The 24388-nt window shown below is 33.3% G+C and overlaps 1 protein-coding gene across 1 annotated transcript in view; it reads right to left on the bottom strand.

Moving 5' to 3' along the window:
- Window positions 1-24388, bottom strand: part of LOC129232569 (calcitonin gene-related peptide type 1 receptor-like) — a 124428-nt gene that overhangs the window by 20329 nt on the left and 79711 nt on the right. Inside the window, exons 10-13 of the mRNA XM_054866705.1 lie at window positions 16966-17119; window positions 13203-13269; window positions 12832-12895; window positions 3043-3128 (exon numbers count right to left, since the gene is read on the bottom strand). Of these exons, the coding sequence (XP_054722680.1) occupies window positions 3043-3128; window positions 12832-12895; window positions 13203-13269; window positions 16966-17119 (371 nt within the window). The remainder of the gene's footprint in view (window positions 1-3042; window positions 3129-12831; window positions 12896-13202; window positions 13270-16965; window positions 17120-24388) is intronic.

The following is a 24388-nucleotide window of genomic DNA, read 5'->3' as shown; positions in this document are numbered from 1 at the left end:
GCGTTATGAAAAGTGCTTAGCATCAAAAAACAATTTGTTATTTATATGTAAGGAATTATATGAAAATAAATTGAAATAATGGCAGCAACAACAATAAGAAAAATGATAAGAAAAACAATAACAGTTCCAAAAATAACAATAAAAATACAGATGATAATAATAATAATAATAATAATAATAATAATTAATGAAATATCCTGTAACCTTAGAAAATATACATATCTCTCAGTTCAAAAACTAATCACATAAAAAATTTATTTTAAGAATGCTCACAAGTAATAAATATGTTGCAAGTCCTTGCTGACTTTTATACCGAGGGTCAGTATTGGCAAATACTTCAAATTTGAAGCTTGTATTGATGTTGATTTTATTTGAATATTCACATTTTGAAATTGCACTTCTTTTTGCGCGGTGAGAGTGTTTTTTAAACAAGCGACGGATGTTTTCCACACAATACACGACAGGTTAAACTGCACATTTTTATGCTTATATGCTGCAGAATGCTTGGAAGTATTTCATGACGTTAAAAAACATACCATCTGGCCAAAAACAAAAACGTGACGAGTTAAGTAATAAATTTACAAAGTTTTTATAAAGAAAGGCTCTTTTGGTTCAAAATAAATATCATTAATCATTTCAAAACTCAACCATTTTACTTAACCGTTGGAGAGTTTTTAGAAGAATATTATTTTTGTCATTCATTTACTACGGAGTTCAACGCAGACACGAACAAAGACTGAAAAATATCTTCCGAGTTTGCAGCATAAAAACATAATGTTAAAGAACGAAAATGACTAGACAAAACGTAAAATGAAACTATTCGTCAATGTCAGCTTTAAAAAAAATGATTAAAACATGTAAAGTGCATAGATACACAAGAGAGCTAGAGTAACTCGCTTGTTGATTGGATAACAAAGCTTATTTACTTGATAAATGATTCAGTTTATTAAATTTAGAACAGGCATCGGAAAACCGGTCTTTCATATTTCTTTATTATTTTGTCAGTTTTCGAGTCTTCTAAAATGTTTTAAAGATCGATTATTTAATATTACTTTATAATTGTATTTATTTCATATTACTTGCGAATCAAGCCAAACGGAAATTTAAAGTGAGAAAACGCTTAAGAAAAAAAAAAAACCATTCTAAACTGATAAAATAGTATGCTTAATTCTGTGAGGATATACATTGTTCATAACTCGACGAACTGGAAACATAATCTAGGTATTTAAAAACAAAAATGTAAAACTTTCTATTTCTCTTATGGTAATCTGAAAAACATTGTAAAATATTTAAAATGTCTTTCAAGTTTAGTAGAATGTTACAGTTTGAGTTTAATCTGGAATTCAAAAACATGGTGGAGTATCAGAAAACTCAGTTGAAAATTGCCGTTGAAATTCAAAATGATTACAAAATATTGAAAGGAGATTTTCATAAGGAAGCATTTAATTTGTTAAACATAGATGGAATAGGGTAACGCCACCAGTCACAGACATGCTTAAGACATCGTTCTGAGGTAAACTCAATTGTCAGAGCATTTCAATGGATTTAGATTTTTTAGACTACGCTGTTAAAAATTCAGGAAACTTTTATGGTAAATATTACTGTAAAATGTAGTGTTTAAAGTACAGAAAAAAAATTACAGCAAATTGTACCGAAGAAAATAAACGATTGCAGCGCCAATTGATACACCACGTGACTTACAGTACAAAGCATATAACACCGTATTTCCCTTACTCGATGCGGCCCAACTCGTATGGTGGGCAACAAAGTCGCCTGCCATTTTGAAGGTCCCGAATTTTGAGTTTTTTAACTCTCGTTTATTCTACTGTAAAATTTTACAGTAAAATAGGATTTTACGGTAATAGTTACTGGCAACATGGATGCCAGTAACTTTTACCGTAAAATTTCAGGAACTTTTTTAACAGTATACTTTTTTCTCATGCAACAACATCTCATTTAACGTTTGGCTGCTTCTGGATCCTCTGAATTAGTTAATTTTATGTTTATTTTCAAAATTTCGAAAAAAGGTCCCCCCCCCCGTAACAGACACTGAAAAATCTTATGATACCCAGGGAACAGACGGGAATAAAAATGGGATGAGTAATAGACAAAATTCTTTTTTTCTCTTCGAAATGTGCAACAGTTCTTTATTTTTAGAACTAAAGCCTTATTAAATTCAATGAACACGAAACACTAGCTGACCTCGTAGTAGCTGTTCATAATCTTCCACCACTGCCTTGTAGCTCATAAAATTCAGTCTGATAACATTAGATGTCTGCACTGTATTCATGGGCTACAGCAACAACAGTTTTACCCGCCTAAAAGGCTTATTATTTAAATCCAAATATCTTGCCTCATCGAAAGCATTATGGACAAAGAGATTTTCCCCCACTTTCATCGCTTGAAGTACAAATTTTTTTCCTCCGACTTCCTGTTAACCCAGGTTTTAACTGGACATGGTAGCTTCAATAGCTACTTGTTCCGCTTTAAGTTGGTGAAGAGTGATATTTGCTTTTGTGGTGAAGCCAAGAGGGATATTGAACATTGGCTAATGAGCTGCAAGCTGCATCGTGAGGCCAGATGTTCCTTCAGGGAACGTTTATATAGTCTGTTCTGTTGTTGGCCTCCTGTTCTTTCAGATCTCGTAAAATGTTCAGAGAGACTTGATGTTCTTCGGGGTCTTGTTTTGTGTTTTGAACTGTAGTTGTTTTTGTGTATTATATTTTTCTTGTTTGTGTTTTTCGGTGTTTTGTTTTGTGTTTTCCCTTTTTTTGTTTATTTGTGTCTTATGTTATTCTTGAATGTGTTTTTTGTTTGTTTAAGCTTTTGTGGTTTTTACTTACATTTGTTTGCCTCATGTTATATTTTGTGGTGCATGAGGAGTTCTGAATAGTGCTAAAGAAATTAAAAAAATAATATATATATATGACTGTCTGTTACTGGACTCTTTTCTGTAAGTGGTGACCTAACCCTACGATTTTTTTAAATAAGTTTTTGCGCCACAATTTAGTGTCTCTTCAGTGTTAACAGAATGTTACGTACCTGGTTTGATGAGTGTCTGGCGAATTGACTGCCCTCAGCTTAGTCACAAGAACACGAACGATATTGACGAGAAACACAAAGTTTAGCTGAAAAAAGAAATTAGAATAAGTAACGCAAATATCGAAGATCAACAAAATATTATTTATTTTGGGTTCATGCTCAATTTCCGAAATCAAAATTTTGGACTTTTTAAGAACCTTTTCAAAAATACTAAGCACCCAAATAACAAATATTTAATCATTTATAAGTAGGATATTGCATTTAAAATTGAAATCTTGCATTTAAAATTAAAATCTTGCCAGAAGTACACTTAAACTAGTCCTAGTCTGATTATAACTAATACAAAAAAAAAGAGAAAAAAAACTGCGGATTACAATTTACAATAAGGAGGAGGAGCTGATTAAAATGTAGTGAAAAATTAGTTATGTTATTTTATCCTGCTACCTTGCATTTTTATAATGTTCCCCAATTCTTTCCGCCTTGACTCAATTGTCAAAATGACAAAATCTTAATATATAAAAATCAATGTCCTGAGATAACATATATATATATATATATATATATATATATATATATATATATATATATATATATCAACGCGCAGCCAATACCGCTGAAACCTCGGACCTGAAATTTGGCAGGCATGTTCACATGATTCTGAAAGTATCCACTAAGAAAGGATTTTTCGAAATATTAATTATTTCAGGAGAAATTAATTAAAACCTCTTAATTTCTGTGAAATTAAAACCTGTCATTGAAATTTAAACCCCTTATTTTTGGAGGCTTTCATCCATTCAAATTATTAATCAGTACTTCTCAACTTTTGCTCGATAGCGAATTTTAAACTTGATATTGTTTTTGTTTCTCACGTGATTCTCGAGGCTTTTCTCGAGTCAAATAATAATGTTTCTGTCTTTTGCTTTCATTTTTCAAAATTAGAAACGAAGTTTTTAAGAACATCATCACAGGTGGACTATCCTTTTAAAATTTAGAGTGCAGTTTCCTGTAAAAGTTTGCTTTGCGATAACCCATTAATAAGTCACAAGGACAGACATTAAAAGTAGAAGGGATCGATTTAAGAAATGACTTTTTTTCACACGACCAATTTTATATAGCTTGCTCGAATGTCAGTTCATCAAGCAGCTTAATAATTTTAGCACCAGAAAAAAAACTAAATATGTTGTATACAAAGAAGTTCTTGCTTAAACATAAGTATAACAATAAAATGTGGATGGCCTGTGTTTGCAAAGATAATCAATGCTTTAAAAGGATGTTTAATAACAGTTAAAGATCGGTTGAGGACAAGGGCATATATAAGGAGTTCAGGGGCCCCGGGATCCTCCCAAAATTAGAAAAAATTATAGGTAATAAGTAATTATTACAGGGGATTTTCGAAACTAGGTGCACCAAGCACTGTTAACCCTGCTAATTCCATTACTCGAGCAATGCCGGGTACGGGAATGCTAGTCTTAGATAATAGTTGAGGAAAGGTTTTTATAAATGCAAGATGGTGAAATGAATGATAATGACAATAATAATAAAGGTTTCAAAATGAGAAATTAAAACATTGGGGAGGTAAAAACTCAAGTATTTTTAAACGATAACTCGCATTGGCTAAGAAAGTCAATAAAAAGTAGCCCTAATAAAAATAGGTTGCTCATTAGCCTATTTTACTTTAAAAAGTCTCTAAAGTCGCCTAATATTAAAAAAAAAGTTTCAAAAAGCTGCATTTAGGTAGCCTGTGGCAACTCTGCAGTTGGGGTGGGGAGAGAGGCACGCAAGGAAACGAGGTTCCCCGAAATATCTGGCGTTCTAATGTAAAAATAGTGCAAACTTTAAATAAATTGATTTCAAATCGCCTTAGAAAAAAAGGTTTGCTCTGTCAGTTAAAGGTAATTAAATGCAAACTAACCATTTCTGTCCAAAGAAAAGAAAAGAAAAAAATCTCCAAAAACTCGTCAACCATGAGACACTTACTGTGCGAAAAAAGGTGCGTTTACCTTTTTTGAACTGCAGCACTGTATTGTATATGTGTAATTAAAAAAAAAGAAAAGCTTAAACGTAAAAAGTAAGATAAGGATTATTTAGTGCTGAAAATACAACTGATGAAAGCAACATTAAGCACAAAATTTGCCTGTGATTGCATTACAGACACGTGCTTCAGGGCAACAACATTTTACTTTCTTCTATATCTAATATATAGAAGAAAGTATTGGATTCGTGCAAATTTTCGAATTTCGAGTTTTGACGGATTTGAACGTTTTGAGGTGTGCTGAGTATATTTTCGACCATTTTTGGAAAATGTCTGTCTGTGTGTGTGTGTGTGTCCGTGTGTGTGTGTGTCACGTCTGAGTGTGACCAGTTTTTTCTGGTCGCTCTACAGCAAAAACTACCGCATGAAATTGAACGAAATTTGGTATACATATGCGCCGCTATGTGAACTTGAGCCCATTGGTTTTTGGCACGAATTCCTCCAAGAGGGGTGAAGCAATGGGACTTTTTTGAGTTATAAGTGCCTGCTATTGTCCAGCAAGTAACTGGCGGAATCAAACAAAATTTGGTCCATATGTTGTCCCTAACAGGTACAGGTGCTGGTTCAATTTTGGTATCAATAGCTCAAACGGGGGTTGAGCTGTAAAACATTTTTTGTTGTCAATTGTGACTGCTGTATCTCAAGAAATAATGCACGGAATCAAACAAAAATTTATTGACAAGCAGCCCCTAGAGGGTATAGTAGTTGATTTTATTTTGGTGTCAAAAACTGAAATGAGGGTGGCGCAATCGAATGTTCTTTTTTTTTCACTGTAATCTCAAGAAGTAATGCTACGTTCTGGATAAAATTTGGAATAAATGTGAATCTATTTGTAACTAGGCGTTTTTTCCAATTTTGGCGCCAATCGCTCCATGGGGGACTGTTTTTTTTTGTGTAAATAAAAATAGCTTTATAAATGCAACAATAAGAAAGATAAATTGTAATACTGTCGTCTGCTTATTTCACGTGATTTCAATTTTTGGGAAATAATCGGAAATGTTATCGCAATGATTTAAAATTTTTAACTGTTGCCATCTTATGTTTATTAACAAATAAAACATCTGATTAATTCAAGCAAGGCTTTTAAAATAACTTTCAAGTCGTTCTTTTTTTTTGCTTTTGCGAGAATTCTGGAATTCGGACGGTCGTCAAGTTTTTGTGTGCATTTTTTTTTGTTTGTTGTTGTTGCTGGGAATATTGCATTCTCTTCAAGCATAGGGAGGGATCAGAATTCACAAGAAAGATATAGAAGAAAGTTTCGTGATGGCCACAACATACTAGTTTTTCAATGCAAAAGAGCCTACAGTGCAGAGGCATTTGTTTTAACATAAATGCAAATTCTAATACAGTATTTTATGTATATGAAAGGGTTGTTTTGGTCAAAAGACCCCTCTCAGAAAGTAATTTTGGTCAAAAACCCCCTCCAGAAGGTATTTCTGGCGTGCTAATGATACGATCACATGTGTTCAAAATAATTTGCCAGTTTTTGGCTTTATTAGCATTATTATTCAGCTTTTTATCATTCACTAGCATTAGTGCTGAGTAAATAAGCACTGCACAGTCAAAATACTAAACTGGTCCACTATTGATATCAGCATTTCATCTTCATACAAAGTTTCAACGCAAGTTCAGTTCGGTACTTGTTACTACTTATGCTACGTCCACAGGAAAGATAGAGTAGATGTAAGCAAAGAATTGCGCAATTTCGCGACGTCAGTCACGTGTTTGCTTGGAGAAGAAGAAATGGATGCCAAGCAGACTTCGATCGTATTGGTTTACTTCTTTTATTTCAGAAAACCCCCCTAAAGTGGCAAATCTTCTGAAACATGTTTGATTACATTCGGTTTATTTTTCCATGAACAGAGTACAGTTGGACGACTTGAATGCGAAATAGACCGAAGCTGAATGTCGTTTTTAAATCATAAAAGAGGAATACATTACAAACTATTTTATTTAAGGCTTAATCTCCATTTGTTTTTTGAATTTTTAGTTCAATTAATTAATCCGCAATTCTCAACCAACGAAGTAATCATGTTCCTGCTGTAGCCAACCGCAATGAGAGTTTAGATTGCAGTGCTTATTGCGAATCCTCAGCTACTCGATTTTTAAAAACTCTTAGTAATTGCAGTTGTCCTTTGTCGAATTACAGTGACCGCCGCTGATTAAAATGTCATTCGTTCTCAGGACATTTGATTTTCTAAAGCGGCTGATTTTAAAAACCGGCATACCTACATCTAAAAAATAAAAGGTTTTGAAGTTTAAATACTTTAAAAACCGAAATGAATTACTGTTTTAAGCATTTCAAAATACAGTTGTCATTTTAACTAAACATTAATTTTTTTTTCTTTTGCACAAGGGTCTGAAATATTTCCGAATTGCAGTTTAGTTGACAGAATTAGAGAGTAAAGATTCAATATCGTTTGAGAGTTTACTAAATGTTTTGTAACGTTCAATATTATATTTTCTTCTTTGATCTGAAACGCATTGTATATCATCAAGCACTTTTCTAACATCCACTGAAGAGGCAAATTTAGCGCTGAGATTTCCTCATCTTCCGAGAGAAATTCCTTCACTTCTTGATGCTTATTTATAAATTTTTTACCTGTGATGTCTAAAATTTTGATTTTATAAAACGGCAATAGTGATTTTATTAAAGGTTTTTTTTAACACGTTTTGGTATTGCAATGATTCTGTTCTTCCAGATTTGATTTTAAAAAGCGGCTGATTTTATAATCCAGTGATTTTATTAGTGGCAGGTACTGTAATAGGAATCATGAAGACATGTTAACTACTAATACTGTAATAACTTCGTTATAAAACAAAACAATGATTTTTTGTGAGAAAAATAGCTCTCTGTTTTGTGACAAAAATTTCGCCAAAGCATGATTAAGTGTAAGACGTAGCCATGCAGAAATTTTGTGCTAAAATGACATTTTATTTTACAAAGCCAATTCAAAATTCGTTCAATAAGATGTAAGACCTTTTCTCAAATCTAGTCAATGTTCTTTTCGTCGGATGTCATAGCTTCCACAAACAATGCAAAAAAATAAAAGCTGCATTAGCAAGAAAACAAACATCGTTGTCCTAAATCGAAATAATTTATTGCATATCAAACCCACAAAAAGACTTTTGAGCAATCTAATATGGGAATAAATTCACAGACTCGACTTTACATTTTAAAAAAACTACATTTTTTCTCTTGGTAAAATCTCCCCAAGGTTATGCTTTTCCATACGTAAAGAAGTTTCATAAATTTTGTATGCAAAGACACAACAATTTATGAGGAAGAAAATTTCCTACTTTCATTATTCATCTAACACAGGAAAACGTATTTTGATAAATTGATGAGATAGGGTGTATGGCTTCGATTAAAATGAAAAGAATCTTTCTTCTTCAAATATATTAGATAATTTTTGGGAGGAAATATACTTAAAGTGCGCGATGACAGGCGAGTTAACTTTCACTGGATTTTTTGGAATGAAGTATGGGAGAGCTTTGATGCTTTACTTTAAAGGAAGTATGTGAAATGATCTAAAAAGTATCAGATGATATATTACGGTACCAAAATTTACTTTCATATTCCCTGATAAAGTGTTTTCAGTGAAAAAAAACATGTATTGATACGGCTTTAGTTTAGTGAACTTACATTTTGTGCAGATTAAAAGACAAGCTCATTAAACAAAGAAAATTTAAAGAATTCGGGCTTCTGTAGCAAATCAGTCCAGAAAACTAAAAAGCCTCCCATATCCCTTTGAAGATCCTCAAGAGGAAGATTAGTTCTGACCCGCAGGAAAGACTACAAATAATGTTGAAGCGGTGCAGGTGCGCCAGGAGACCGTGATGGCCATTTGCAAACAGACACCATTTTATGTTATGTGTCATTTTGAGTCGAGGATTGTGTTCCACCTGCGATGTTTTTGCTGAGATCCTCTGATCACCCGTAGACTGACTCGCGGGCCAGTGCGTCCTCAAACCTATGTGCCTTTTTTCGCCCTCTAACCTTTGTGACATCGCCCTCCCCCCCCCCACCGCTCTTAAACCTGTACGCCTTTGGTGTTTCCCCCCCGCCTTTAAACATGTGCGTCTTTGTTTTTTTTTTTTGCCCCGAACCTGTCCGCCCTTTAGGAGTCAAGGTTAGCGCTCACTTGGTAGACCCAGTCTACCCCTACCTCTGACGCTGTATTTCCTCTCTTATGTACTGGTTTTATTGCTGAAACATGATAATATTTGAGTGATTGCGTACATAATTTAGAAATTCGTGGAGCCGTAAACTTCCATCTTGAACTTGTGCAGTAAGATCTTTGTTTTGTGTGCGTGTTTAGTGGCGCTAAGCAAAATTTAATTCAGTACTTTTTCTTCTCAGGAGTGTACGATTCTAGAGTACTTTTAAGATGATTCCCCTGCATTTGCGTACCGTAGGTGATCCGGGAACATTCCTACAATACATGAGTATTAGACACCGGGCCATAACTTTCAACTCAACTCTATGTCTCCTAGAAGTTTTTTCAAACCCAAGATAATTTAGCCAAACGTTAAGCCTCCACATAAATAACTATTATTTAGCTCTGTTAAATAAATACAATACAAATACAAATTCAAATGTGACGATCGGCAACAGGCTCTTGGCCCAGCTTGGCTGGTCCTAGTCAGTTTATTAGTCCCCAATGAAGATCAATGGCCCTCTTAAAGCTATCCATCCCCTTGCTCATTACCACCTCTTCCGGTAAGCTGTTCCAAGTGCCCACAACCCTATTAAAGCAGTAGGTTTTTTTTTATTTCCAGGTTAGCCTCAGATTTGAATAGCTTAAAACAATGACCCCTCGTCCTGCTTTCCATGCAAAAATTTAATCCATTAACATCATTCATTTTGATAAATTTAAACAACTGAATAATGTCCCCTCTCACCCTCCTTTGCTCCAAGCTATACATATTAAGCCTATTAAGTCTAGTATCATAATCTAAATCTGAAAGTCCTCTTACTAGTCTAGTTACCCTTCTTTGAACCCTTTCCAATACAGAAATATCTTTCCTCAGATAAGGCGATCGAAACTGCACAGCATAGGGTAGAGGGGGACTAGTTGATACAGATGGCGTTGTGAGCAAACGCGCTTGCCCATACAGTGAAGGAAGAAAAAGTTGTAAATTACTTCCAGTCAGTGCCTGACGGCGTCTGCAAGTGAACGAGTAAGTTATCAGAGTGTTGTAACCAAAAGTTTATTTTAATCAGCAAAAGTATTTCTTGAGAGTTGTGTTTGAGTGGATTTCTGAAAAAAGATAATTGATTCCAGACACCTCATTGTTACTTTCCGTAAAAGGGTACTTAAAGGTAATTTACGACAGTTTAAAATTTTACAACCTTCTTAGTTTCATTGTTATGTTAATTTAAGCGTGCAGTGGGGGCAAGTCGATACATTTGGTTGGGGGCACATTGATACAATGTATCAACTTACCCCAATCTATAGAACTATACCACTTGACTTTTTATTACAGGAGAATGGTGCGACACTACAAAAGGAAAACGGATCGAGGGAAAACTCCACCGGAAATATTTGATAAAGCATATAACGATGTACTAAGAAAAAAAAATGAGCTTGAAAATGGGGGCATTTTTTTGATAAAATTAATGAAATGACACCTTTTAGCTACATTAGGAAAAAAGATGAATTTAATGGACAAATTGACACAATGGGTTATGCTAGGCCTAGACAAATTTTTCCAGATTACTTAGAAGGTGAACGTGAGCAATACATAATGCTTTCTTTCAAAATTTATTATGAACTTACTCCAGAAAATATAAAAATCCTGGCGTATGAACTGGCTATGGCAAACAGACACCTTATTAAAGTGCCAGATTCATGGATTAACTATAAAACGGCAGCAAGGGATTGGTTCACACTAGTCAAGAAAAGATTGGAGGAATAAGCTGCAGCAAAAGAAGCGACAAAAAGTGTTAAGGTAGAAAATACCAGGAAAAAGGTGTATAAATTGGTTGAAACGAAAACAATTGAGATAAAAGAAAAAAAGGAAAGACGAAGAAATTAATTCCAAAGAAGAGGTTTAAAATATAATAAGAGCCAGAAGAGGAGGAGGACGTCTAATGTCTAGTCTGCTTGCAACCTTATTCTAATTCAAAGCCAGGACAAGATTAGACACAGTGTATTTCGGTTAAAAAATGGGCACATATTGACTGTGGAAAGGACTCAAAATGGTATACTTGTATTCATTGTACATCTGATTTTGAACTTGCTGATTCTGACTAGATCTCTGAAATTAATTGTTCAGACACTAATTGTTTCTCACTAACTGTTTGCATTTATCAGTTAACGTGTTTCATTTTTACTTTGGAAATATCTTTCAACAATAAAATATTTATATATTCTTAATACAATAAATACTCTTATATAGTGCCTAAATTACATTATGTCACATTTTATACTCTGGTATCAAGTTGCCCCAACGTGGGGAAGGTTAATACACATAAAAGTTAAATTTTCAAAAATTATTTAAAAAAGAGAGGAAATGTCTATAAGTTAAAAAATTGCTTTGGTTACGTGCGCAAAGCATAAAATAATATTAATGTTTTTGCCGATGCAAGAAGACTAAGAGAAAAAAATTAAAATACGAAAAATGTATCAACTAGCCCCGCTCTACCCTGCTCCCAATGGGGTCTTACTAAACTCCTATATAAAGGCCGAAGAACCTTCTTAGGTTTGTTTAAAATAGATCTATTGATAAACCCATGCATTCTGTTGGCTTTGTTACTTGCAATGCTACACTGTTGACTAAACTTGAAATTCTGATTTATTAAGATATCCAGGTCAATAACATTTTCTGCCTGACTAATGACTGAACCCTATAAACGGTAACTCGTACGCTTATTTCCTTGACCTAAGTGTAGCACTTGACATTTCCCTACATTTACTGCCATACCTCGTCTATTCGCCCACTTAGTAATGTAATCTAAATGCTGTTGAAGCTGTTTTACCTGTTCTTCATATTCTACAATCCATATAACTTTTACATCATCAGCAAAACAATTCATGATTCCCGAAATATTCTCATTAATGTCATCCATAAAAATAATAAACAAGAGAGGCCCTAAAACTGAACCCTGAGGAACCCCGCTCAAGACCTCGCTCCATTTAGAATGATTTCCCCTCACAAAAACTCTTTGTTTCCTTCCAGTCAGCCAATTTCTAATCCAAAGTAAAGTTTTTCCTCCTACTATATATCAGCTAGTTTGCTGAGAAGAGCAACATGTGGTACCAAAAGCTTTTTGAAAATCAATGTAAACAACATCCACACACTTTTTGTTATCTAAAACCAAGGTAACCTTGTCGTAGAAATGCAATAAATTAGTAGCACACGATTTACCTTTCCTGAACCCATACTGAAAACCAGTCAACAGACTGTTAGTCTCTAAGAAATTCATAATCTTAATTTTGATCAAAGTATCGAAAGTCCTACAAACCACTGAAGTCAGACTTGCAGGTCTAACTCCCAGCATTACCTTTAGACCCTTTCTTGAAGATCGACGTCATGTTAGCCAGTTTCCAGTCTAAATGCCTGTTCTTCAGAAGGGAACAGATAAATAATAATAGTTAAGAAAAGAAAACTCTTTTTTAAGGTTGCTATGAGCCAGGGGTAAGAAACTGCACTTTTCTCGAGAATTGCCGATTTATACATACGCACACAGAAATTGAGAATTTGTACAGAGTTAAAGCATTATTTTTAACTACTGAAATACTGATACTCACAAGCATTGAGATACAGACTGGTCCAGAAATGATCCAGGAGTAATTACTTTCTTCTATCCAGCAGCTAAAAAAGTTTTTGAAAAAAGAAAAAGTATCATACATTGCGTGGTACGTTATTACTACCAAAACTTTTACCAACAATAGAACTTTGCTTTTTAAATGTACTTTTTATTTATTACAACATACTGAACAAAAGATAAACTATGAAGTAACTGTCTTATTGTCGCAATCGTTTTTCATGCAGAAGACTTAAAATTTGTTGGAATTTTCTAAAGGAAAACCTGATCTATGCAGCGCACTAAAGTACCACTAAAGGATAATATTAGAACTTAAAACTTTAAGCTAATGTTTAATAATAGTATGCAACTTACAACGTCTTGTCTTCTGGAAAACTGTTTCGAACACTTGCGTAGACAACAATAATAACAAAGGGTATTCCTGAAATAAGAGGAAAAACCTTTACTAGCTTGTGATTTAAAAATACCAATCGATGGCAAATTTAAAAAGACTGCATCCAAAAATTTAATTCGATTAAGAGAAAGTGAGAGATGTTTTTTTTTCAGTTTTTTGACTGTGGGGAAAACAATTGTTATGCGCTTGACACATATATTTCTGCAAAAAAAAAAAAAAAAAAAGTTTAAAAGTGTGATCAAAGAATATAAATATATTTCATACTTGTTGAAACACATCAAATACTTAATATGCAAATGAATCTAAAAAGACAAAACTTTTTAGTTTAGAATAACACTCAATAGAATAATATTTAATAAACGGTAGTAAAACTTTTGATGGTGATATAGAGCACATAGAAAATATTAAACAGTGAATTAATGCCCCTAAGCTAGGGCTGAATCAGAAATACAGTGAAACCTGCGTAAGTTGACCACTTGCGGTGCACTACTTTAGTGGTCAACTTAAACAGGTGGTTAACTTACAAAGGTTGATTTATATGATAAGGGCTAATTTTGTGCCTGAAAAAAGCGGTCAACTGAGACAGGTGGTCAACTTACAAGGGTGGTCAACTTCACAGGTTTTACTGTACCTGCAACACGCTATGCCATTAGAGACTGTAGTTTCGTCTTTGTTATGTACTGTCTGACTACGGATTGTATGGAAAGACAAACATCCGTTTTACAGCCGGAAATGGACGAATCTATTATTTTTTTTATACCGATGTCAGCTTTTGCAGAAGCAGAGTCTCTTCCAAATGTGCGGAATACGCGTATCAAACTTTTACTTTTCCCCCTGATTCACATAAATTCGTCTTATCTGGACGTTTGAAAATTCCATGCAATCCGTGGTTGGACAGTACTTATTAGTCTGGAATAGTCAATAACCGACCTGGAGGCAGATGTCATCTCATTTAAACTGAGAATGTCAACAAACTGGCAGTTAAAGTAAACTTAGCAAACCAGTGAGGGTCCACAACGATGATGCGGTTCAACTCGTCACATGAACGCTAAACTTGGGAAATAAGCAGTAACTTATCGCCCCTAAGCCTGGACTAAGGCAGAAAGAACTACATGCAATATACCGTCAGCCCGGTTATGACAAACTGAGACTGCAGTTACTACTTTAGCTACCAGTTTATCCGTATTCTCTGCTTCAACGAGATGACATCTGCTTCTAGCTTCCTTTCTGACTATTCCAGACTGATGAGTCCATAGCAACGACGAAACTACAGTCTCCGGCTGTCCTAACCGGGTTGTCGGTATATTTGTTGTCGGTTTTACGAAATGTATGAAACAGTACAACTTTGATTATCCGAAACTCGTGTAACCGAAGTCAATTTCCTCGATTTTATTCTCTTCTACATTATTTTATTTCTTATTTTTTTTGTAAGTAAATAGTATCACTTCTTCAGGGTTACTGGATTAACTACATACATGTATTTCAAATTAAAGAGCAAAACATAATGTTAACTGCATTACGAATAACATAATAAAAGTTAAAGTTTGCTTATATTTCGTCTTAAAAAATTCATTGCTTTTATTCACTTGTGAGACATTTATTGAACAAATGTATTGTTTATAATTTTTATAACGTACTTAAAAGCATAGTTATTTTGTAATTACGTGCATGTTTTAAGTACAGATTTGAATTTTCTGAGGTTTCACACTAAATTCATTGACGTGACTTTTGAATTGTATAATTAGTTTACATCACGAAATAATTTACGTAAAGGCAAACTACATTGCAGGGATTCATCAATTTTTTTTCGCACTTGGTGATTTTCCAAAATGCCGACGGTTTGTTTATTAAGTTTTTATTGTTTGTTTTCTTTGTTTCAGAAGCGATATTTCTTATCAGTAGTTATGCATTTTTAAATATACAAGTTATTTATCTAATATAATTTATTGCGCAAATTAAACAAAATAATCATGAATATTTTCAAAAAGCTCACAAAGAGACTAAAATATAAATTGCGAACCACATTTCATTATCTTTTCTAAAGATTTCATTACGTTTTCAGAACGAAATTTGCTCAAATTCTTTCACTTAACGTTGATTTGTTTCCACTTTCTTAAGTGAATTTCCATTTAATCCAGTGGCGATATTGATTTGTATAAATTTAAATGAAAAAGAAAAAGGAGAAAGAAATGCTTAAGATCTCTTCTGCGCGCTTGGGAAAATTCATAGCACGGTTCGACAGTTCTTAGTGAAAAACTTTCGTGTTTAAAAATAAATAAAAAATACGCAGTTCAGAAGGAAAGTAAATCCGTTTCTCCAATTTTACTTTTGGGTGTTTTGGATTGGGTAGATTATTTTTCCACAATTCTGTACATTTACTGGAAATATATCAAAATATGCTTTTTTTTAAAAAGCATATATTTACTTTTGTACAATTTAAGTCTGCTTGACCGATACAAATTGATGTATATTCTGACTGTTTCCTCAATCTAATAATTTGTTCAAAATGAAGTAAGTTATCCCCAATCATAAATATAGAATAGAATTAAAACCAGCTTTTCATCTTAATGATTAATTTATCTACACATAAACTAAACAGCTTCACATATTTAAAGGACTGCGAACAAAGCGTTTTGCCACGGAGACACACTAGAAAGATTTACAACACAAGAGAAAGAAATAACACCTAGGGCACCGGTGAGAATCGAACCCACGACCACCGACTTAGTAGACGCAGTTTCTACCACAGAGTCACGGAGGCCCCTTTTCAAATTGGTAAATGTAAATGCTGTGTATGAAATGTCACCAAATCTTTCTTAGTGTTCTTGGTAAATGCAAGAATAATTATATATTGAGTGTGTCTTCATTTTAAAGTTCCTGCTAAGTTCCTTGTTTATTCACCTTCTGGCTGTAACCTCCCACTTTTAACACTGCTTTTTGCTCACAAGCTTATAAAATAAATGACTTGAATTTTTCGTCATTACCTTCAGCAAATTAAAGTTACTTAGAAAGATAAATTATGTTGCATATTTGCAGGGGTGCCCACCGCCCCCAAGTTCATTGGTGCAAATCCCCCCCCCCCCGATTTTTTCAAGCCTCTTTGCCCTTTTTTTTTGTGTGTTAGCTTTCTTTTCTTATTTATTTATTTTCCAATATTATTTATTTATTGATTTATTTTCAGTTAATACTATTACTATTATTTTATTAGAGAATTTAAGTGCTAAGCTAATGACATACACACACAAACTAAATAAATAAATGAAATAAAATATAAACAGAATAAAATAAAATAAAGCAACTAATTTAAATTAAAAATAAATCAATAAATTTAAATAAATAAATAAAAATCATTTTGAAATCCTCCCCCAAAATAAGATGGCGCAATTGACACTATAATCCGTCCCCCCCCCCTGTGGGCACTCCTGCATATTTAAGTGATTAATTCACTTCAACTAAAAGGTCAGATTACCAGTGAAAAGGTCAGAGTTGCTGACTGAACTTGCTAAAAGTACTGTCATACATTCAAAAGTTATAGCTGATCAAAATGTTTTCGTTCCTAATTTATGTGTTCAGAATTAAGCGTGTATAATTATTATATCCTTCATAGCATGAAAGAATGTATGGTAGTTACATCAACAACAAATCAAAATTTTTATCTAAATATTTATTTGTGATTAATTTATTCAAAGACATACATGACTAGCAAAAAATTAATTAACTTACCCCATCCTATTAAATAAAACCATTTGAGTAGTTTATCTTCAGCAACAAAAGCGACGATTAGAAGTGTGTGTAGGTACAATCCTTCACAAAACATCCACATATAGTTCGACACCAAGAAGTAATGAACCAGCACGTGCAAAATTTGGCAAGGAAGCTGAAATAAAAAACGAAATTAAGATATATATACTACTGCGTTGCAATAGTGAACTTTCTTTGCTCTTAGTGTGCAGTTTAAGTATACACTTTGTACTCATGGAAAATGTGAAAAAAAATCTATTGAGAAAAAAAAAAAAAAAACCTTTTGGACTAGCGTTAGATGTTTTCAAACAAAACTGGTCCAAACTCTGAACTGCTGCCTTTCAAAAATAGAAAAAAGCCCCAGCTCTTTAACCGATTAATAACATGAATCTTATTTTAAATCTCATAATTTCTTATCTATTACGGGACCCTATTACCAGAACGTGATATCTCTTCTATTTTTTATCAACCGGTTTACATATCATAGGTAGGCTTTCATTGAAATTTTTTTCTAAACCAAGCTGTATAGCAGCACCTACCAGGACTAACAGTACCATCTAATGACCTAAAGCAGAGGAGAGTTTCTCCCACCATTTGTACTGATTATCTCTAAATTTATAATTTTGCCATTTACACCCCTTGACTTCTTATTACTTTATATAAAAAAGTTTGAATTCGTTTTTCTTCCATCCTGGGTTAACTTTCGATCTCGGCTGAATTGCTATGGTACCCTCTATTTCAATCCCTAGAAGACTGGATCTTTTCACGGGCTTTAAAAATAAGTTTTAAGAGTGCATGGAAAATAAATTATATTAGGCCGTAGGAACGTTTTTGAATCGTTATCAATAACAAAAATTAATAATATTTAATATTTAAGGTGATTTTGTTAGAAAAGTGAACAAATTAATTAGCTGAACTTATAAGCAAACGCAGATTTCTGGATTTTGGTTTTTTAAAACTCTTTAAATACTAGAAAATCGCCAGTCAAGGTATGACTGGTGAAAATTGCCTATACATTTCGACTGGTAGAAATTGCCTCACATTTCAACGAAGCAACTGCTTGTTTGGGCAGTTGCTTCGTGCAAATGTTAATGATTTTGATAATTGAACTCCTGTTGATTAACCCTAAACTCCAGTAGATAGCGTTAATTGTTGACCACTTTTTCCTTTCATCATTCTCCTAAAATGAGTTTTACCAGTAAAACAGTGAAGTTACTGGATCGAATTCAGGCTTGTCAAAATAAAGCATGTCCCTGCATGTCAAACATTACCAAGTTATCATGCTATGGCGCGAGTTTCATTGTTGATGAAGTCAGCGTTACTCGATCAGTGAATTTAGAGCAGCTATATAAATATAGGGTTATATAAATATAGACGCTATATAATAGGGGTTTGTGACCCAAAGCGGTGATGTCGCCCAAAGCGGGTAGGCATTTGTATGCAGTCGCATGCTGTGCAAGCGTCGATGCAGACGTATGTCGTGTTTACCCGAATACCTCCTAGTTTAAATCAGTTCCAGCAAAGCAACGGTGATGCGGCATGACGTAACCAGACTTAAAATACAAAAAATGATACCTTTCTAAAAAAAACTGAAGGTAAGAAACTTGTGATTAGTTAAAGATCAGCTTATTATTTTTATTTTCATTCTTTTTCGTTATTCTGACACCATCCACCTTTAAAACTATGATGGTCATTACGGTTTTTTTTTCCTTTTTAAATTTAAGGTCAACATTATTGAAGTAAAAAAAGTGCTTTCGGGCAAAGTGAGTAGGGCAAAGCGGGAATACCCGCTTACTATATGTTTTGTTGGCAAATGTACTGACTTAGATTTTCTGTTTAAATAGGATCATTATAACTTTAAAAAGCTAATTTTATGATAGCAATTAGCTAGTCTATTGATTTTATCAATCATTTCTATATGTTTTATAAACAAATGTGCTGACTCAGATTTTTAATTTCAGCTTGATAAGTATAACTTTATTTATTTTCCTAATGGCAGTTAGCTAGTCAATTGGTTCAATCCATTATTACTTCCTGTTTGACCGACAAATGTACCAAATCACAATTAGTTAAGCTTACCCGCTTTACCAGAACGGCTTACGCTCTTTAAGCCCCCCCCCCTCCCCCATTAGGGCAAAGCGAGTTTTTCGATTGTTTGAAATAGTCAATAATAAATTAATATTGAGTTTTAAATAATGCAAGAATAACCTTTTTTTTTTTTTTTGAAGTTCAAGATCCCTTGTAAGAAATAAAACCTAAATTGTTATGATGAGAAGCCAAAAACTACAATTTTCGATCGTTCTTTGTTAATCTACCCGCATTGGGCCACCCTCCCCTATATTATATCAGGTGCCTTAAGTGAATTGGCTACTATATATATGAGGATTACTGGTTTCGTCTTTCCTTGATTCAAGTCGGCAGTTTAAACGCGTTTTTGAAATCTTTTTCTCACCATGTAGGAAAAAAAGAGGGCTCATGTGAACACGGGGCACATGTGAACATGGTATGTTTTACTAAGATCACTCCAAGCAAAAAAATCTGGAACAATTCTCAAAAAAGAACAGTACCAGTTGTACCTCTTGGACGAACATTTAGAGCAATGAGTCAGTTTATGTTTCTGTGGTGGCAACTTTTTTGTTTTCGCAAGTGTTGAAATACTTTTTTCACTGTCTCCTTTACTTGATAACATTTTTAAAACTAATTGCTAATCTAAATTTAAGTATTACAAACCATTGTATGAGCATTCAAGTAAATTCATGACAGTGTTTAACTTTTTTTTTATTAAATTAAAAATTATTTATTTTTGCGAGTTAGCTCTAAAGTAGACGATGGGGCACTAGTAAACGCAATATCTAGGGGCACATGTGAACAGTTCCCATAGCCGCTCTCCGCAATATTATTATCTGTGTAGGACATTGTAAATGTTAAAAACAGTGTAAATTTCTATAATTATTATTTCCTATAGTCAGTTTGTAAATTCATTTTTAATTGTTATTAATATTAATTATTTATTCATGTTTATTATTTTTATTTTTTAAATATTTTTTGTTACTAAATAGTTGATCAATAATTTAGTGTTATATAACATTTACAGGAAATAAACAAAATATTTTCATTTAATTAAAAACTGAAGTTCAAAATCATTTTAGAATACATTATCAAACAATTTTTGAAGCTTAAAAGCAAAATATATATAGAACAGCCCTTACATAATAAAACATTCTTTGTGTTATGTAGTCATATAAGTTTTTTTTTTCTAGTCTATTCAGTGATCAGAACAGGCTACGAGACTTAAGAATTTGACCGTGAGCAGTTACATGTTTGGGAAAAAATATTTTCTTAGTAGAACAATTACTGTACAACTGAAACAGTATAGGTTACAAACCCTTCAACGTGGTTGTTATTTGTGTATACATTTCACATTGAAGAATTTTCCTTTAAAATATGTTGCTTCTCCTGCATTTTTTAACCTGTGTTCATATGAGCCTCAGGCCTGTTCACCTGTGCACCCCTCTAGAGGCACATGTGAATAACTGCTGACGTTTTTTTAGAAATACCATAAAGTAAAAGAATATTTTTTAAAAAAATTGCAAAAAAATCCATGACACAAGGAAAAGTTTATACAATCATGAAAAAACTTTTGCGTTGAGAAATTGATAATATTTTTTGAAAAATAAAGAAAGGAAAAAATAATGTTCACATATGCCCCATTTTCCCTTACCTGTAAAACTTTTATTATGCTTGCTCTGTCATTGGTTGGTGGGACAAGCATTTTAATCATTCTCAAAGGCGAAAACAAGTAATTATAAAGGTGATTGCTAATAAAGTGAACGAATCAAATTTAACGCTGAACTTAACTGACACCACCTTCTTTAAAAGACGTAATAGACTTTATTTTTATTCTTAAAGCTCATTTTGTTTCTCAAACCACAAATGAAAAATCATTTCGTGAACTCAATTCAATTCATGAAGCGAAAATCGATACTCAAAGGTAGTCAGCACGTCAGTGGAAGATAAATGATTTGTTCACTGAATTTCTACATGTACATATTATATAATTGCACGATATAAGTACAGGAAGCTGCTACTGTGACTGCTGTGACTTTTAACTGTACTCGGTTGTCTAAATGCGTATTTATACCGTTTTCAGCTGACGGATTCTCTAACCTGTACTTTATGTAACTCTGGTCAAGTCATGAACGCTGCTCAACTGGACGATTGCTCCGAACTAAATAATTTTAATTGTGTTGCCGAGAGATATGAGAGAGCCCGTGATCTAATGACCAAATGATCAATTGACCCGGCATTTGAGAAATAAAATAAATATAAGTAAAGGAAAATACTTTGAAAAATAAGTTTCCAGGATATACAATAAAGTATGATTTATATTTATTTTTTAAAACTGTTTTGTTAAAAATGAAATTATTGTTTTAATACAAAACCATTGAAGAATAATTTTCCTAGTTTGCGTCACAAAAAAACTTTGCAAGAACATTGAAACTGTTATATTTGAATAAAATTCCATTACAATGGTTAAACTTATGAAAGCAAAGTAAATTTTGGATTTTATGATATTTTAATTTATACGTCGCGTCGCATAGTGGGGCAATCCTATAGTAATTTTGGATATTGGGTGGAAAATTAAACCATTTAATATAGCCTTTTTACTGTTGTATTGACAAACTAAGAACATATTGAAACTAAACTAAGTAGTTTTTACCCGAAGATAATACATCGGATTCGAAGAATTAACTTGCTACTTCGTTAGTAGACAATTTAATAAACAGTAGGTAACTTGTTTAAAAACTAAACAAATTTAACTCTGTGATGTGCTCTGCTTTATGCGCCCTTAATAAATAATAAAAACACCCAAAAATGTATCTTAAAAAATAAGAAAACTTTGGAGATAACTTTCAAAATATTTTGAATGTACTTTTGAATTACGAAAATTGCTAATAAACGCTAACAAAACTATTAAATCCCATACGTTGTAGAGAGTTTCAGCTTTTAAAATCCGGTTTCAGTTCTTGCCTAAACCTGCCTATTCAAACGATATTGATACCAAAACCAAGCAATCATTTTACATTTTTCAATTTGTTTACTTTTTATTGCAAACCCTTTCAATTTAATTCCTTCGGAGAAACAGTTTTATTATATCCTTTGTAGGGTTGTGGGATGAAAGCATGAAAGATGCTAAGAAAAATGTTTTCTTTTGTCAATTTTGCGGACCATAAAAAGAGGTATTTTTCTGAGTTCTTAGTGTCAACAGATGAAACTAGTATGTTGCGGCCATCACGAAACTTTCTTCCATATCTTTTTTATGAATTCTGATCCTTCTCCATACTTGACGAGGAAGCAATATTCTCAACAGAAACAAAATTTCACACGCAAAAACTCGATGACCACCCCAATTTCCGAATGATCGCAAAGGCAAAGCAAAGAGCGAAAATTGAAAGTCATTTTCAAAAACTTGTTTGAATTATTTACAAATATTTTATTTGTTAACAAAATAAGATGGCAACAGTTAAGAGTTTAAATCACTGAGATATTATTTCAGCTCATTTCCCAATCATTAAAATCACGCGAAATATGCAGACGACAGTCTATTACGATTACGATTTATCTTTCTTATTGTTGCATTAATAAAGCTATTTTATTCGCACAAAAAGTAAAGTCCCCTTTCCAGCAATTGGTGCCAAAATTGAGTCAACGCCTGTTTTCATTTAGGTTCACGTTTGTTCCAAATTTCATCCAGTAGTATTACTTAATGAGATATAGTACTCGCAATGAAAAAGAAAGAACGATCGATTGCACCACTCACTTTTCAGTCATTGACGCCAAAATAGAATCTACTCTTGTACCTTCTAAGGGCTATTTATCGATAAATTTTGTTTGATTCCGTCCACAAGTGACGACAAAAAACGTTCGATAGGTCAGCCCCCGTCTGAGCTGTTGACAATAAAATTGAATCAGCACCGCCTGTGTGTACCTGTTAGGGGCAACAGATGGACCAAATTTTGTTTGATTCCGTTTTGACTTCTTATGGAATAGCAGGCACGCATAACTCAAGAAACGTTCCATTGCTCCACCCCCCTTGGAGGAATTCGCGTCAAAAACTAATGGGCAAAAGTTCCATAAGTAACAGTTATTAATCAATTCTGGTCTTCTGATTTCAAATGTGTGCCCAAAGGCTTACAATTTTCGACACGAAATGACACAAAATGTGAAGAATTTGTTTGAAGATGTAATGAAAATTAAACAAACTAATATTTCATATTTCTATGAAGTTTATTTTTATAATCGTTAATTACTTATTTTATTTTGCATTAATGATTTAGTATTTTATTATTTTTACATTTTAAATAATACAATATGATCAAATTTTTAAGTAGAAATTGGTTTTATTGAAATGTCCAACCTCTTCATCCCCATACACTTGCCCCATTGTGCGTCAGTTCAATCCAACCCCTCGAACAACGCATGAACGGTGCCTTACTACACTTGTTTATTGATCGCGTCACTCAAACCGAAGATGAACCAAAATGTGTGTAAAAAGACCTCTATCTGAAATTAAATCGAGTGCTTTCCATTTTCGATCTTATCTATTTCCAGCCAATAAAACAAAAGTCTTTATCTTCTCGAGCTATTGATAATAATGCCTTTAACAGGCAATATACTCCCGAGTCGTCCTGAGAGGGTAAATACAGACCGAGGAGATCAATTCTCGTGTAGTGCTTTCCAAGGATGTGGGTTGCGGATTACCCTGCCAACCCAAAAGACAACGAATGGTATTCGTTTTGCTGGTCTGGGTGAGAAGGCAATCTTCTCTGCAAATAAATCTCTAAATTACATCCCGCAGAGAAGAAATTATTACATTAAAGAAGACGTAGTTTTTGTTGCCTAGAATACTAAATCAGTTTACCACCTTGGGCTTAGACTTGGGTAAGTGAATTATTGTATTGATTAAAGAAAAGGATTTTATGGAACACAATCGGTGTAAAAACTCCTTCTTCATTTGTTATGAAAGCAGTTATGATCCGTCATGAAAAGGGGTAAAAGTATGTTACGGCCATTCCACAAAAGAGCAGCCATTTTTCCCGCCCGTGATAGCTTATACATTTCATCAAAAGATAATAAAATTTTAAAAGGAATTGAACAAATTGTTTTCTAAAGAAATCACACATACGCTTGTGACTTCTTAAGCAACAACATTTTGTTCATTACCATTTTAAGTTATTATTCTGAATGAAATATATGAGGTGTTACGTGCGGGATAAAACGACCGTTTTCGTGGAATGGCTCATTGCTGCATGGTTTATGAATGATAGTTTCTAATTGATTTTAGAGTTAATCCGCTGTAGTTACGGTTAAAATTTACGCTATCAAAATACCATCAAACAGGCTT

The sequence above is a fragment of the Uloborus diversus genome, chromosome 1 (genome assembly GCF_026930045.1).
Source record: "Uloborus diversus isolate 005 chromosome 1, Udiv.v.3.1, whole genome shotgun sequence".
Classification (NCBI taxonomy): Eukaryota; Metazoa; Arthropoda; class Arachnida; order Araneae; family Uloboridae; genus Uloborus; species Uloborus diversus.
The sequence above is the reverse complement of the archived record's forward strand: the minus strand, read 5'-3'. Positions and strand labels throughout refer to the sequence as shown.